The sequence below is a fragment of the Parasteatoda tepidariorum genome, chromosome 1 (assembly GCF_982258835.1).
Source record: "Parasteatoda tepidariorum strain Cologne lab strain chromosome 1, Ptep-v5.0, whole genome shotgun sequence".
Taxonomy (NCBI): Eukaryota; Metazoa; Arthropoda; class Arachnida; order Araneae; family Theridiidae; genus Parasteatoda; species Parasteatoda tepidariorum.
The window spans coordinates 83,829,302-83,847,776 of record NC_141755.1 but is presented as its reverse complement, the minus strand read 5'-3'; the positions used below and the strand labels follow the sequence as shown (position 1 = coordinate 83,847,776).

The 18,475-nt window shown below is 29.6% G+C and overlaps 1 protein-coding gene across 1 annotated transcript; it reads left to right on the top strand.

The window, feature by feature from the left end:
- On the top strand, nucleotides 1-17,966 carry LOC107454002 (uncharacterized). Its single transcript, XM_087167883.1, has 7 exons — nucleotides 1-184; nucleotides 8,942-9,118; nucleotides 10,544-10,735; nucleotides 11,602-11,679; nucleotides 11,766-11,891; nucleotides 15,944-16,108; nucleotides 17,776-17,966. Exons 1-7 carry the CDS (start codon nucleotides 109-111, stop codon nucleotides 17,841-17,843), a joined length of 882 nt encoding a protein of 293 aa, XP_087024009.1. The 5' UTR covers nucleotides 1-108; the 3' UTR covers nucleotides 17,844-17,966.
- The last annotated feature ends 509 nt before the right edge of the window (nucleotides 17,967-18,475 follow it).

The window sequence follows — 18,475 nt, the reverse complement described above, 5'->3', positions numbered from 1 at the left end:
AAAAAGGTAATGATGACGATACAAACTCGTTTTATATTTCTCACAGTTAGATGATACAAGCTTCAGCTTCTTTTACTTTTACAATAAAAACATAAGTTAAATGACAAAATGACAAAAAAGGCATATTTCTTGTTTAGTTTTATTGTTTGTTTATTTGGATTTATAGCGTCTTTAACTGTTGAAGGTGAGTATGTAATTATAATTTATTCATTAGATGCAAATAGTCATTAATTCAGCTAATTCGGGAGATGCATTTGAAAACACAATTATCATTTTTATTCATAGAATGGTCAGAAAATTATGAAAACAAAGCCATTATGGTAATTCAATAAGGTTAATAATAAATCTGCCTTAATTTGATCAATTTAATATTTCTCATACAGATAGAAACAAGCTTAATTTTCTTTTGCATTTGCAATAAAAATATGAGTGAAGTGGCAAAAATGACAAACAAGAAACATATTTGTTGTGTTGTTTTATTATTTGTTTTGCTGGATTTATTGCGACGTTGACTATCGAAGATGAGTACTTAATTATAATTTATTAATTATAATTTATTATTTATATGCAAACAGTCATTAGTTCTACTAATTTGTTTGACGTTTAATGAACTTGAAAACACAATTGTTATTTTTATTTCTTAAATGGATGGAAAGTTAATAAAATAATTTGGTAATTTTAGAATAATAAAAATACATAGCATAAAAATTAAATCCCCATTATTTCGATAAATTTCACATTTTAATTAAATTTAAATTGATACATGAGGAATTTCAGTTGATAATTACTTAAAGTTAATTTATTAAAAGTAATTTGTCTGTTGATGAATATAAGATATTATTTACCCCCTTGAAGATTAAAAAATTATATATCATCACACCTCGGAGTTACTTATATATTTTAATTCACACTTAAAATTCAGTTCATTTAATTAAAAATTTGATCTTATATTTTAGACGATAAGTAGTATGATCTCAATGGTATATCATTTTTATTAAATGCCTAATGAATGTAATTAATTAAATTTTCCTGTTTTCATGCTTATACTGTGAAAATTTCATGAAATAGAGATAATATTTAATAAAATTGGAAAGACATTTTAAATCGTGTGATTCATTTTCAAATATAGTACTTGTGTCTTTTCACAAATGAAGAGTTTTCTTCTGAGAATTAAGTTGTTTTTATTCCCAAAAAAAATGCTTAATATTTTTAAGTGCGTGATTCTATATTGATAATCAATTTATAAAAAAAAATAAAAACGATTACATTAAACTATTTTAAGCGCATTATTAAACTCTTTCTTTTTCTAATTGATTTTATCTACAAAATAAATATATTAGGTCATGAAAGATGAAATTCGTGGGATGGATATGTCAACTTATTTTATATTGTCTTAATAATTTGCTGCTTTTCTTCTTTTGTTGAAAATCTACATATCTCATTTGCTTAAAAAATCATCGTAAGCCGAAAAGTATTTAAAATATTTCTTTTTAAATTTAATTTTACTGAAAAGTAACGTACTATTCTCACTATTATGAAGTATGAGGAACTTAGGCATCACATACCGCTTGAAACATTAATAGAGTATTTTGCTCTATCTCTAATTGGTTTTATTGCTGAGTTGAAAAAGGATAAACCATAAAACACACTAAAAAGAACTGATTTGGAGTACTTGGTGGTCTGGTGTAAGTGTTATTTGTGAACTCTAGCCCATCAGTCACTACAGAAATATATTAAAACTAAATGGATGATATGATGTAAAAACTTAAAAAGAACCGGTTTATACTTTAAGTTATTTACTTTTTGAAATTTACTTAGTTACTGTTTGCCATTTTTTAAATAAATTTCTGATTATACGTATATTTTGGACCACGTTGGCACAGGGGATAGAGAGTTCGCTTTCCACGTAGGTGACGAGGATTCGAATCACTGCTCGATCCAAATTCTGCTTCCGGCTAGCACCTTCCACAGTGCTGTTGTGAAATATACTCAGTGGTTGACAGATCATGGATCAAAATCAGGCTAACAGCGAAAGGTTTCGGAGAAAGCATAAATTTTTCCACGTGAAAAAATTATATTGAAATACGATTTGCTTAGTTTACGTTACTTGTAGGCAATTTAATTAAAATTGTACAAGATTAAAATTGTTAAAGCATAACATGCTTTTATATGCCAAATTGTAATGTACTTTTTTCTCAAGAATTGTGTTTTGTTTATCTTAAACGGATGATGTTAAAATTTGTGATTGAAAAAGGGAATGAGAGCCTGTGTTTTCTTAACGAGATGCCAAATAAAATTTGATAAATTTTATTTTTGTAATTAAAAATAATTAAAAAAAAATTTTTTTTCTGTAATTAAAAATGATTTGGTCATAAATTGTTCAGAACAATATATACTAAAAGGTGATTATAGAAACTCTATACCGCTTTGTTTAGATTTTTATTTTTAAGCAAAATTAAAATGCCTTTATTTAAAAAAAATGCTTTTTTGCTAATCATTATTCTTTTTTCACCTTTACGAAAAAAAACAGATGTGCTAAAACAAAACCAGCAACAAGAGAAAGAAAACAAAAACCATCGAACTTTTTTTTAATATAATATTTACTTTACTGAAACATTAATAAACATGATATTATAAATGTGTGTGTGTGGGACTACTACTTATAATACTTATACTATTCATAGTTTTTAACGAAACCGTTTTCTGGTATATGATCCGAGCAAATATTTTATCAAAGTGACGACATAACTTTCGTCACTTCTTCGAGGAAACGAATTTCATCAAAATTAAAGACATATTTCGTCATTCTATTTTTTCTAAAATAAACAAATGAAAAACCCTCGCCGTGCCTCAAGTAACTAACTTTTCTAATAATCACTTTAATTTGGGTAACTTATAGGTGTCACAACACAACAATGACAGATATAACGTAAAGATAAATTACACCAATGCCCAAAAGGGGATTCGAACCCCGGATCTTCCTGCTGAGAAGCCAACCCCTTGACCACCTTGCAGACTGGTCAGCTTCTTTAGTAACTTTAATTTCAATTGTTTAGTCTATATTATGCGTCTAGCTAACAATCTCCCACAATGCATTACAATTATGATTCGAGTTGAGGAAAGATTTTCTTCATATAATTGAGAGTTCGCGTTTCGTCACAAATAACGTGATTTCGTGACGAAATAATTATCAAAATTAACGAAATACTGCTCAAGAATTACTGAATTGTCAAAAGTGGGAGTTTTATTACTGAAAGTGCGTGCATCGTAATTCTTTTATTACATTAGAATTCTAGAGCAGAGTAATTAATCAATTGAACATCGTTTTCTCTTTATATCAGACTAGATCTGAACGTAGAGAGTTGCAGACGAACATTTTTAGTTGAAAAGCAACCGAGCTTACAGAAGAACTTGTGGAACCTTTTTATAATATCTATAGAAATTTTGAAACTGTTTAGCTATATAAGAACAAGTTTATCACTCCACTGCTAAAAAAGTAAATAACTAAATTAAAATAAGTTTCCATTATTACTTTTTAAATAATTAAAATTCGGAAATGTTGGGATAAAAAAGAAAGTGATATCGCTTAAATGACAAACCAGAACAGAGAATAATCTTATTGTTAGAATAAATGACAGGTTTATTTTAAAAATTAAGCACGAATGAAAGTTGGTACAATGAAATAGTAAACATTGTTTTTTTTTATGGAAGCGCAAGTTTCTCTAATGGCAAGTGATTCGGAAAATAACCTGAGGTAAAAATATTTATTCAATTTGAAACTACTGGAGCAAACTATAAAAAGATGTATGCGCATAATTATAAAAATCTTTTTGAATGAAGACGGTCTTACGCAAAAACAATTTTATTATCTACTCAGTACTTTTTATCCATAAATTAAATAATCCTTGAAAACTTTTTGAAGCATGATAAATTACGTTGTATAAAATGAAAAAAAGCTATAATTTTATAATCAATCATTTGAATGGTTCTCATTTTGCAAGCATTTTTGTTAATAACACCTTTAATATTTTTAAAAAAATACATAATAACTAAATACAAAGGGAAAAAAAGACACGAGGAAAATGAAGAAAAACAATAAGTTTTATTTACTGCGTATAAGCTGCAGGTAAATTGAGCTCTTAAAATAAGTTCAAAATTAGTTCAAAACATGAAATAAGTTCAAAACATGGAAAAAATTACAGAACAATGAGAAAAAAAAGGGGGGGGGGGGAGAAAAATAATAATAAAAATAAAAATAACAAGAAACCGGAGAAAAAAAATCCGAAAAGAAGGAATTTTTTTTATTATAAAAAAACTTGAAAATAAGAGATATAAACTTTTCATCAGCTCACACGATTATATCTGCAAAAACGAGTGCTTTCTAATATTGTATCATTATTATTTTTCTAACATTGTAATTTGATACAATATTAGGAAGCACTCCTTTTTGAGGATGTATCTTTTATTTTCCTGTTTTTCATCATTTTTTTTACTTTTCTTCAGAGTTTTTTTCCGGTTTCCTGCTATTTTTATTTTTATTATTTTTCTTCCTCCCCCCTCTTTTTTTAATTGTTCTGTAATTTTTTCCTTTCTCTAAATTTCAATATATATATATATATATATATATATATATATATATATATATATATATATATATATATATATATATATATATATATATATATATATATATATATATATATATATATATATATATATATATATATATATATATATATATATATATATATATATATATATATATATATATATATATATATATGTATATATATATATCATTTCAAATTTGTTAAGACTAAAAATAATTCTATTACAACACTTATAATAGTTACATTTAAACAGTTTAAAAAAAATCATTATAAATCATTATAAAATACCAGCTTAAAATAAACAATCTTGAAGTACTATTTTTTGCATTTTTTTCTTGTAACCACATAACTTATAAGAGTTACAATTTTAACAACTGTCACAAATAAAATCTCCTAAAATAAATGTAATGTTAAAGACTTGTCACTTGCAAATATTTTTTATCAATTTAACTTGCTTTGCCCAGGTTATATGCTAGTTGCTTTTTGAAGTCGCATTTCAAATACAGACGTGTCGACGTCATGTACAATGTCTATATTACTCTTGCTAATACTTATACAGTCTTAATTTTCATTTCAATTTTACTCCTTATAGCTCTGGTTTTTAAGAAAAGCATGATAAATGATATTTCGTTCTCTTTTTGAAATTGTATTGTAGTTAAGTTTAGTATTCTCGCAGCATGTGGTTTTATCTAAAGAAGAGATAAATACAAGTATCGATTAGTTTAATTTCTATGAGTTACTAAAGCAACACAATATATAAAAGAAAAAGTGCTTTAAAATTTTAAAGCTTAATTGTTCCTTAATTTTTTAAAAAAACAAACACTTTTTTAAATTATTTTTTTAAAGATAAATAAATTGATCGTTGAAATAGATCACGATTTTTGAATTACTTGCCACAAAAAATATAATCTTATCAAATGCATTTTATAATTCTTAAACTAATTTAATTATATTTTTAAAATTGATTGAATTTAAGGAAGCTATATACACAAAAAAAGTACGGTCGAAACTACCAGAACGTGATAAAATTCACCGTGTTTCTGGCTCTATGGGAACTCCATAGAGCTTGCAAATTTTTACCAAGGCGCTTTGGTAACGATTTTGATAAAATTAACAGTAAAATAACATTTTATAAACTGTATTAAAATTTGGTAAATGTGAGAAAATTTGGTAGTTAATTCATGATACTTTAGAGCATGGCATAAAAACCATTTATTCGGTGAAATTTACTTTTTAGTTTTGTAATTTTGACTAAATGTGTGGTAATAAGAATTATAATTTTGAAAACTTTAATTCTCGGTAAACCATAATTATCATCATCATAGTTGGCCAGACAGCCCGATGTGAGCCAATGCCTTCCTCTGAAAATTTCTCCATGACGACTTCTGATTCACCTTTGATCTCTAATTCTTTTCATTAATTGCGAGAAAATCAGACTCCACTGAGTCAGCCCATCTCAACCGCGGCCTTCCCCGCTTTCTTATTCCAGTGAGTCTAAAAAGCAGTATCGTTTTTATTGTATTGTCATCACTCATTCGAATCACGTGAGCCATCTAATTCATTCTATTTATTTTTATGCATTTAATAATATCAGGTTGTTTAAAAATCTTGTACAGTTCAAAGTTAAATCTTCTTCTCCAGTTATTGTTTTCATTTACACCACCAAGTATACTCCGCAAAACCTTTCTCTCAAATGTTGCGATACAATTTTCCTCCTGTTTTGTCATTGTCCAAGCCTAAGAAACGTGTGTCAAGACTGGCCGGACAAGAAATTTATAGATTAAGAACTTTGTTTTTCTAGAAAGAAACCTAGATTAAATAAATCTTCTCAGCCCATAGACAGTATAACCGTAATTATACGAATGAAAAACATTACCAAATGAATGGTTTAAATACCGTATATTTGAAATTTATTAACCTGAATTATGATTTTCCTTACCAGAAATATCATTATCTGAAACAAAAGAAATTGTTCACAAACAAAGAAATTGTTCACAAACAAAGAAATTGTTACAGTATGGTAATTTTACCAGAACTTTTTTTCTCCCTATAAACATAACGTAAATATCCTTTTTTCTAATATATAAACTTAAAATAAATGACTCCCGCTATTTACATGTAAATAATTAAATCGAAATTAACTCCCTAACTCATTTTGTTACCAAAGCATTTTCACAGTTTCTAACATATTCATCGTCTATCGGGAATTTGTGATACCGCAATTTAATTTCAAGTGCATGGCAACGTTCCCACTACGTGTATTCGCACATAATGTGGGTTGTATTCTAAGGTTTTTGACCGACGGAGACTGGGTGGACGTGTTATGCATTGGAGAATAGAATTCATTAAACTGAGTTGTAGATCTAATCTAAAGATCTTCTCTTTGACATGAACCGTTAATAATCTGAAGCTCTAGGAAGAATATAAATTTAATACAGAAACTTTCATTCAAATTGTACTTTCATCAACATGAGTATGTTATATCGCATTATTAAAATGGCAGAAAGCAAGATATAATTAAAAGTGTATAAATTAAGGTAAATTGTTAAAAAAGTAAACAAAGACAAGTACAGTTTTTTTAAAAGTATTTTCCGTATTAAAATGCTGGAAGTTGATTTCCTTTTTATATATTTTTTTGTGAGAAAAGTGTTAGGACGAAAATAAGATGTAATAAATTTATCAAAAATATTCAGTTACATTTATTATTATTCAGCAGATTAAAAACACTTTGCAAAAATCAACACAGAACAAAAAGTCAACTAAAGATATTAATCAATATCTTTCTAAATTCTTTGTTTAAAAGTAAAATGGTATTAGCACAATGAAGATCCAATCAATCACAAATAAAAATCAGATAATAAAAGAATTTTAATAAAAAATAATTCAGATAATAAAGAATACAAAATGCCTAATTAAGAATTCAAAATGTACAAGATAGACTTCAAAATAAAGTAAATTAAGAATGCAAAATGGAATGTACAGAATACGCAACAGATAAAAAAAGAAAGAAAAATAATAACACACACAAAGACGTGCTTTTTGATTGCTGCTTTGCAATTTTATCGACAAACAATATCTTTTAAATTTAAATGTGTTTAAAAACGCTAACTTTCTTGAAAAAGAAAGAAGAAATTTCTCACCGTTGCTAGGCGATTGTTATAAATTTGATGAAATTATTTGATATTTTCCAAACGATAAATTTTTCGTCATATTTATTAAGCAGTGGAAACGTCCCAGTCAGAATTTCCCTTTCAATTCTTACGAGTAAAAGAACCGACTAGGGAAATTTCTTTCGAGATGAGACTTGGTACAGAAGGGGATTAGGATGTTTATCCCTTAAAATAATAGGGCTCACTAGCCATGCAATTCTTATAAAAAGAAGCGATTCGATTATTCGAAAGTTCCATTTACGTACTTTGTTCCTTTCAGTTGAACAACAGCCTAGTTTGGCGAAAGAATGCTAGGAGTTCGATTCACAAAAAAATAAATAAAAAATGCATTACACTGTAAAAAATTTTGGATTAAATTTCAATATAAAGCACATTGGGCGCATCTCCCGTAAAATCCATTTTTATTCAAAAGAATTTTGGCGCAATTTTTACAGTGCTATTTATTTAACTAGAGTGATTTTACGGTAATTATTACTGAAAAAATTACGTTAAGTCAGATTTTCCGTATCATGTTCTGGTAAAAAAAATTTATATTTTTTATTTCCAATGAGCTGCACAATCGGTCTTGCCGATGAGCAGATCTAGTGTGTTCTCCAGAGGTGATATCCACTCTTTCAGGACCACCACAATGGGTGAGATACCGTTGGTCATGTTAATTTGGACGTCTAGTTTCTGTTACACTAGATGGCAGCACCGAAACTCTATTTGGATGCTAAAGTGCACTAGGAATTTAATTTTGTCGGAAATGCCAATAGCCAATAAGGCACTCCAGGGATCATGCCGCATAATCATACGACATGGCCGCTGAGGATTTTCTGCATCCCGAAAATCCGGTGTCTGGGCCAGGAATCGAACCCGCAGACATGAGCTCAGAAAGCCGTTCTGGTAAAATGAATCTTACGATTAAAAAAAAGTACCGGTACATAGAGTGCTGGTACTTTTTACCGTACTTTGATGCAGAATTTTTTATAGTGTAGTTTAATGTCCTTTTTCAATGATATGATACAATTTCTCGCAGCATACATTATTAGTTTTTGTACTTAACATTTTCGAAAAGCTCGAAGTTTTGTAATTAACAAGCTCGATCTCCTCAGGCTAATATTTTTTAACAATAATACGTAATTTATTTCAATATGTTCATAAAAAGGTATTTCATTTCAGTACCAGAATGTGATCCACCGGCTTTTCCTTCAAGGGGAGGTTATGGTCCAATACAGGAATATTACGTCGTAGGTGACAGCATCCACTACTTTTGTGAAAACGATGCGTATATTGGGGGCAACTATTACAGAAGGTGCGAGGATAATGGAGATTGGACTGGTGACACACCCGTTTGTGGTAAGTGCTGTATGGTAAAAACTGTGGTGTACTATCTCTTCAAATTTGGAGTTGAACAATACGAAGGATTGTGTTAAAGAATATTTAATTTCAAGTCAACACGAAATTTGTGTACACTTTAAAAAGAGTAGACAAATCTAAACACCAATAAAGGAGAAATCGTAAACCAAGCAACGCGTATTCACATCATTTGTAAATCGTTTCATTTCCAAAAGCACCAATTTTGGGATACTTTGGTTTACGCTATTATATTGTTTACAATCGAATACGACATGGTATGAACTTGTTATTCTCCTCTATGATGCTAAATATTTTTAGAAACAAAAATTAGCTTTTTCAAAATGTATGCACATTGCAAAAGATTCTGGTACGAATTAAGGTAGAAAGTACCGATACATGGAAAATTTCATTTTGATGAAGAACATTACATCTTACCGTAAAACATTTAAGCGTAATTTTTACAGTAATATTTATATAGTTAGAGTAATTTAGTGATTTTAGAAAAATTATTACTGTAAAAATTACGGTATATCAGATTTTTTCCCCATAACATGTTCCGGTAAAAATGGATTTCAAGGTAAAAAGTTCCGGAACCCTGAGTAGAAAAATATATTTAATGTTACGAATTAGGCACGTAATATACGTGATGCTTTCTATCGACCGCTTTCTTACAATCCTTTTAAAAAATAAAGTATTAAAACTATACACTGACGGGTTTGAAAATTGATATTGAAGCCAGGAAAAAGCAAATACGAATTAATATTGCATCGAAACCTAACGAATCACTACTGATAAAGGCGAGGTAGAAACTACCGAAACCTGTTTAATTGCTTGAAAAAGCAAAAAGGATTTAAAAGGATCAGATTTGTAATTATGACAACAATTCCAAGTTTTATCAAGTTACCAAGCTGATTTCGTCATCGATTGTAAAAAATTGCACACGATGTCCAAAATACTCCAACATTGAGGTTCTTGGAAACGAAATTATTTTACGCATACGGTAATAGCACATGATCTTGGTGTAAAATTTTTGTATTTCAGGTGTTTAGCGCTTTCATGCACCATTCAAATTGTATATGAAAACTCGACTTGGTGCTAACTTGAAGAAAAAAATAAACAAGTGTTGTTGCGGACAATTTTTAGGGTTGTTCAGCATCAAACTCGAAGAGATTATTACACCACCATTTTTACAGGGTATACTTGAGAATCAAGAATAAAAATGGAAAGGAAAAGGCATTTTGTTCGAAAAAAGTAGGTTTTTGAAGCCTGATCAATCGTCTGCTCAAATAAATTAGTATATTTAAGGTCTATCTCTCGAACCATTAAGAATTCTCCATAAAGTTCATAAAAATGAATTTTTTCCTTTGTATATAATTTAAAATGTGTGAGAATGCATGTACTACGCAACGTTTATATTAAATTTAGATGGCTCAACAAACATACAGCTTGTGAACCAAACTACTACTGCCCAGCCCGAAGTGGACAACAACGCCTCTCTTGCACTTGATGGTATTCGAAGTACATGTTCATTAACAGATGGTGGTCATGACCAGTATTGGATGGCAATATTTAAGGATCCCGGAGAATTGATTCGAGTCATGGTCTTCATGCCGCAAGGTAATGAATACTACGACATTCAGAAAATATATTTATCACTGATTTGCTTTCGCATGAAAGATCATTATTTTTATTTAGATTTTGCTTAAATTTATTTAAGGGTAAACTACGACAGCAATATTTTTAAAATTACAAATTGGCAAGTGATGAAACTAATCTTTTACATCAGTTTAAATTTCTTGAGTCCTATCTATCTTCCTGTTCCCCACAGAGCTAAAGGGAAAAAATTATATTTATTAATTAAAGATGGTTATTCCTTGAAGATCTTACATAAAATCAAAATAATTCTAGCATTGCAAAATAAAATTACATATAGCATATATTACATAGAATGCATATAGCATGTTTGTTTATGATATAATAACTTGCATATTATACAGTATAATACTCTAACGTTTTTTTTGTGTTAACGTGTGTATTTTTTTTTGGCGTATGCCTGTTTAGGCAGTGGGGGTGCGATTGTTCCTGTTTTTCAGTGGCGCCATCTATGGTCAGGAATTCGACTTCTGCCACGCCATTCACACAACCGCAACCCGTTTATAGGGCGGGTCACATTCACACACAAAGGAGAAAGGACATAGAACACAGAGAGAGAGAAAGAAACATGCATGCCTTGCCCGGGATTCGAACCCAGGACCTTTCTGATGTAATGACAGTTCCCTGCCCCCTACACAGGCCGATCGGCAACGTGTGTATTAAATGTAATAAATGTTTGTCATCATTAAAATTTCGTTACAGGAAAAGCAAATTGTTTTGCATAGCATGCATGTATATGTTTTCAACATGATTTCAGGTGAAGTTGCTTTTTAAGAAGTTCTTCATTTGAAAAACGATGCTTATGTTGTTTTTTTTTTATATAATTTCAGGAGAAGTTGCTTATGAAGTTCTTCTTTTGAAGAACGATGGATCAGTTCTAAGTTGTGGAAGCAAAAGAGATGCAAATGGTAATAAAGAATAAGCAGTTTTTTTAAATAAACAATTGCACTTTTGTTATAAAAACTCTAACATATTCTATTTTTAATTATTTTAGGCCGCTTAGGATGGGAATTTCATAACTGCCCTGGCCCAAACAATAGAGATGCTATTGGAGTTAAAATTGTATCCTTGTCTCCTAAACCACTTGAAATTTGTGAAATTGCAGCTCACGTCTTGATATGTTAGTTAAAATAATTATTATTTAAGCTCTTATCTCAGTCCTAATAATACTTTGTTTTCAATTTATTCTGCTGTCAAACTGCTACTGGCGTGAAAATTATTGAATTAAACCTAATCAGCATAATCAGAAGCAGATATTACCTCTGCCTATAGGGTATCATATCACATAAAAATATTTACAAATTCCATTTAGTCTTACAAAATAATAAATACAGGGTTATTCATAATTCCCTCAGCCTGTAATCGCCATTTTTCTTTACTACAACTGGTTTCAGTGGTACGTGTTACTGCCATCTACCGGCAACTGCTTAAATTAAAACTTGAATACTTTAGGAATAATTTCATATGTTCTTTTTTGATATATTCGTCTTCGTTTTTTTTACTATAAAGCTTCGAAACCTCGGAGGGAATTTGTAGTCAAATTTATTCATGAAAAGATAATGTTTATTTTTATTGACTATTATAATGTAGATTATTATGATTTACCCTAAAGCACAGATAGAAATTTAATGAAAAAAACACAAGAGCGATAAATAGAATTTTATTTATTACTTTTATCTTTAACATATTAAGATTCTAAAGTAACTTTCATTTATTGCACTCTTTAGCTTGTTAGCGAGTTTACGAAACCTAAAAAAATATACTGAACTTAATTTACTGTATTGATAAAATTAAATTCTTGCAACTCGAGAAGAAGTGAAGTGATTAAGCCAGATCACATGTTATTTAAATCAGATTTAATTGGATACCTGTTGGCAACGTCAAGCGTGAGTGTTAAGCCTAATATTCTTCTGAATAGATAAATGATACTATTTACCTTAGATGGTGTCACTTGCTGGTATCCAATTGAAGCATATTTTAATTTTATCAAAAATTAATAATAAAAAAATAAAAATCTAAGAAAATATAGTACATTTTATAAAAAAATATTTTTAAAAGCCTATTATTTTAAAAACATAATAATTTAAGTTATTTTACTAATAAATACGTTTTTAAATCATTTGATCATTATTTTTATAGAACACAGTATAATTACTTGATGGATGCGCAAATTATTTAAATTTTTATGTTCTTAGTTCTAGCCATTTTCTTCCTTAATTTTTATTTGATCTACTGAATTAAATAATTCTTAAGTTATTTAATAGAAGAAAATTTGTAGAAACTTAATTTTAATGTTTAGGATCATATAAAGAAAGAATTTATAAGAGATACATAGAAAAAAAGATATTGTGCAAGTTTGTTGGGAAAAAAAACCTGAATAATTAGTAGAATAATACATAATTGGCCATTTATTATTTTTTCTTTCGAAAATTAGTTGGATTACTGATAATAATTCATAATAAATCTATGAAAACATTTTCGAAAAAAGGTATAATTGGATTAATTAATTTCATACTTGAGAAAATTTTTTGTGCTTTGTTTCGGAAGACGTAAAGAAAAATATAGAATTAAAACTAATTATACGGAATTCAATTTCTGATCTAGCTAATGACTAAATTAATGATGTAATCATCATAAAATTTGGTATATCTGAGGTTTTGAGTAAGAGGGCTGAAACACGGAAAATTGCGAATTACACTAGTAAAATTTAGTAACGTTGATTGAGAATTGTACGTTTTTACCCATTATACGATGCATTAATTGATTGCTTAGTATAAACTGCGTATTCTTCAATATTTTGATTGCGCATTTCTTCGTAATTGTGGGTGTTTCCGTAGTTAGCATAATAGTGGTGGCTGATTATTATTTAAAAAAAATTTCATGTTGAATAAGGAAATATTGCTTTTGATTATCACAATTACTCGCTTTGTCGATTTAATAGTTTTTTAATTATTGTCAATTAATTTGATTATCAATGACGTTTCAAATTTGATAAAATGAGTCTTCAGAACACCATATTGTTTGTTTACTTACAAGCAAATCAGTGGTAAAAAAAGTTAGAAAGTTAAGAATCGTATGTATTTTGATCCCAAAACATAGGAGCGGGGTCGAGATTCATAGATTAAGAAGTTTGATTCCGTTTTCTGGGGAAAGATCCAAGTAAATATTTTTAAAATTGAGGAAATTGCTAACTTAGCTTTATAGAAAATTCGTATTTCATTCGGCTTGATACAACACATCGATTAACACAATTGTAACACAAATTACAGGAGTGAATGAATTCTTAGTCATCACATAAAGATTCAAACCTGTGATACTTGTTCATATGAATCTAAAATAGCATAAAAATTTGGGAGAACTCGGAGAACAAGTTGAAACGATACACGATTCGTGGTTTCGTAAAATGATTTTAAAAAATAACAAATCTCATTTCTGAATCATCAAAAATGAGAGTTTCAGTTTAAGAGTGTAATTCTATGCTTATGAAACACGCTGGCGTCTTTACAAGTTACAAGTTGCAGAATATTGTGACAAACTTTCGACTAAATATATTATTTTCGATAATTATTACACAATTTCATAAAATAAAATATATTCGAAATAAAAAAAAAACGATTCTTCAATTTTTCTTTTCATAATTGTATTTCAGCAAAAATTCAGTTCTTGATTCCCTCTATATAAACAAAATCGTCCACTCGCCATCTCCTTTCGCCTCTTTGTCACTTCTTGTCATTCTGGACAATCGGCTGTAACACTTGGTGTTTGCTTTAAAAATCGTTTTGCTCCTGTTCATAAAAGAGACGCCTTAAGTGCTCACTGGAAAAATGTGACACTTAAGTTTGCTTGCTTCCTATAAACTCTAAAAAGTAGGACACCCCTAAAGTGATTGTTCGAGTACCAGTCATGCACTGGAAGGCCATTCCAGGGATCTTTAAGTTTTTTCTTGCACTCAGGAAAAAACCTATCTTTAAGTGCAAAGTATATATTGTTCTGTTTTATTTTGCATTTCTTCCAAACAGTCGGTGGCAACGTGTGTAGTTTCGATGTGGTATTGGAATATGACGTGAATGACGTCATATTCCGACAAATTATGTTTCAAACCAATGAGAAGCTACAACTGTCTTCAAAGCTTTATAAAAGCTGTGTATTTTCTTTTTGCAGTAGATATAAGGATAATACATTAGATATAATTTCTAGATACGGATGTGTTACTTTCGTGATGAATTTGAGGTAGAGTGAGTTGCTGTTCGTTTTATTTGATTTACACTAATAAATAAAGTTTGAGTTCTACTAGTTCTGTTATATATTGTTCCGCTAAAATGATTTTTATCTGACTGTGAACGAACATGTCTGATTGGGAAATCTCTAAAGAAGTAGGCTTAGGAAAAGAATAGCAATGTCTTTTCACTCAAACCGATATGAGAGGAAATATATTGGATCTGACTTTTGAATTAATTGATTGCTTAGAAAGTAAGTTTAGGACACAGATAGGCGAGCCTTGCCCATAATGTTTGTTCAGTTACTAAGTTGTTGAGCAGAAGATACTGTTAGAAACTTTTCGTAAAAATGGTTAAAATTTGTAATTAATTATAAATTAACTATTTAATTAGTTATTTAATTAATTATTCAATTAATTATTCACTTAATTATTCACTCAAAAAATTAAATATTTAATTATTTAAGTAATTATTTAATTATTTAATTAATTATGGAATTATTTAATTAATTAATTATTTAATTAATTATTTAATTAGATAAGTAATTATTTAAACGTTTAATAAATTGTTTAATTAATTAACTATTTATTCAAATATTTATTTAATTTTTATTTGATTAATTGATTAATTAAAAAATTTATTTAATATAATAGACTGCTCCTAGAAATTTTACAATAATATTAGAATGAATTGTCGAACAGTAAGGGCTGCCGTTTAGAATCTATGTATCCACAAAATTTGCTCAATAAGTATTCTCTTCTTTAACTTGTGTTCTTGACTCTGAATATAAAACAAAAATTTAAACTTTTAATTATAAGTCTAAATGTAGAAATGGGAGTTCTGAGCAAGATAAATAAATATATTTAGTAGTAAGTAAGTGAATATTAAAATATTAAATACGCCAAAAAAAACTGCTTTTATAATCTTTAATAATTTTACGTATTCTAATTTACAGCACCAACATGCGTTGATCCTCACTTACACGTTGATGATGGTCAGATTCAGCTTACTCGGCAAACGGCTTCTTTAGTTTGTAATAAAGGTTTCACGCGAAGTCCTGACAGCAAAATAGAATGCGTGCGCGACGGCGTCTGGAACAGAAAACGTCTCTATTGTTTAGGTAAGATAACTACAAATTCAGTTTTTATTTTTTGCAGCAGGTTTCATTTTTTAAAATGCTTAGATAAAACAATTATTTCACTCGTTTTACCGTTGATAAACGTTCATTAAGATGTTCTCGATTTTATCTTCGCATTCTTTATTAAATTTTCATTTTGCATATCTGTCGCATTTGCAATAATTTATGGCTGTAAAAGTTCATTCATAAATATAATTATAAGAAAAGGCATGCAATAGTTGATAATGAACTTGAACATAAAATAAAACATAAAGCCACCTGGAATAGCATGTTGTTGGCGAGGCAATGTCAGCGAAGCAACTGTATGACGTTAGCGATCTGTGCGTTTGAGGTAATGTAATTAAAATTGCGCACCAGCTTCCTATACTTCCTATACCGAATCGTGGTGGCTCTGGAGATAGAGTATTCAGCTACCAATGAGGTGAGCCAGGTTCAAATCTTAGTGGTGGCTGGTTGAAACAAATTCTGCTCCCTGCTCGCATCGACCACAGTGCTGAAGTGAAATATCAGTGGAAGACGGATCGTGAGTTAGAATTTCCTTGCCATCAGGCAAAATTTGGAGGATTTTCGTAGTTTTCTTCTCCATGTAACACAGTTACAGGTTAGTTCCATCAAAAAGTTCTCCACGAAGGCTAGCTTGTCCCAATGATTGATCCAGGAGTTCCTTTGTCTTCTGGATTGGGTTCAAAAATTACAACACTACAGCGTTGAATATCGGTAGTCATCAACAGCAGTTTATAAAATAAAATATAAAATATACATCCCAGACCAGTTTTATTTTTTATTATAATCGTCGTTGAACAGCCGACCCAATTTTGGTTTTGCGACTGCCAATGTTCGACCCCGTAGCCTTATAATCCTGAACCTAATCCAGAAGACAAGGGAACTCCTGGATCTAGTATTGGGAAAAATTTGCCTTCGTAGAGGACTTTCTTTGATGGAACTAACCCGCATTAGCTCTACATGAAGAGGAAAACCTCGAAAACTTCATACGGTTGGCCTGACAAAAGGGGACTTTAATCCATGATCCATCTACCACTTAGGATATTTTACGTCATCCCATACCAGTTTTACGGAAGTTTGATGTGCTTCAAGCTACTAGCAGAAATATATCCCCGGTCATGATTTTTCAATCCAGCAATATTTAACTACCCGCTCTCCTGTTTGGCATTTCCTTAAATGAAGGAAAAATTAATTATTGAATACTTTTTTAGTCCAGTTAACAAATTTTTAAAGAAATAAAAGTCAGCATTATGATTGAAACCTAGTACAACTAAGAGAAAAATCTCCAAAAAAGAGAATGAGTCATTAAAGCCTGCTTGATTGTAAATTAGAACCCTTTTCCTTTACAATGTCAGCTCAGTACATTAACCAATACGTCGTCTTTTAACATAAAATAATGTTTCACTCTAGCCAGACCTCCACAGCCTGTCGACTCAATATTGGTTAGGAAAAAAATTGAATAATTTAGAATAGATATTTAAATAACATGTGAATGTTCAAAAATAACTACTATCATATCTTTAAAAATCGTCTTCCAGTAAATGCTACAAATTTGGAACAAAAATGATGAGAGGAAATCGATCCTTTGTATTTTTTATGGCGTTTCTTAATTTTGCTTTTATTTCATATTCATTTTTCACTTTCAGAGCGACAATGGACAGAGGACATAGAGAGAGAAAGAGTACAGCATCAACCACCTGCTAATGACCCATAAGACAAAGAGTTGCGAAGAATAGCTAATTTTTTCATAGTAATACTTACTCAAGTTTAACGTTCTTCAAGTTTAGAATAGCTATAATTTGTAATATACAAAATAATAAATTATTTAAAGTATGAACTTTTAATTTAATTACACAATATTACATTTACATCTAATATTACATTTACATATGTGAAATTATTTCATTGCAAAAAATGTAACGTAATCGACTTTAGCGTAATCATCTTTAAATGTAATCACTTGCGTTTACGAATGAGGCATATTTTTTCCACATATGTAACCTTGTAATTTTGAACTCAACCCAGAAAACAAAAGAACTTCTGTATCAAGTACTGGGACAAACTAGCCTTATTGAGGGACTTTTTCTATGGAACTAACCCGCATTTGAGTTACATAGAGACGAAAACCACGAAAATCTCCCGTGGTTAATCTGGGGCCAAGGGGTTTCTAAACCATGATAAAACTTCCACTGACCATACTTTACGTCAGAACTGTGGTCGGCACAAGCCGGGAGTCACCGGTGTCTAATCAGCTAGTCACCGCTGGAAATCGAACTTGAGTTACTTAATTAGAAGGTGAACGTTTTACCCCATATGAATAGAATATATTTAAGACCTAAAAAAAAG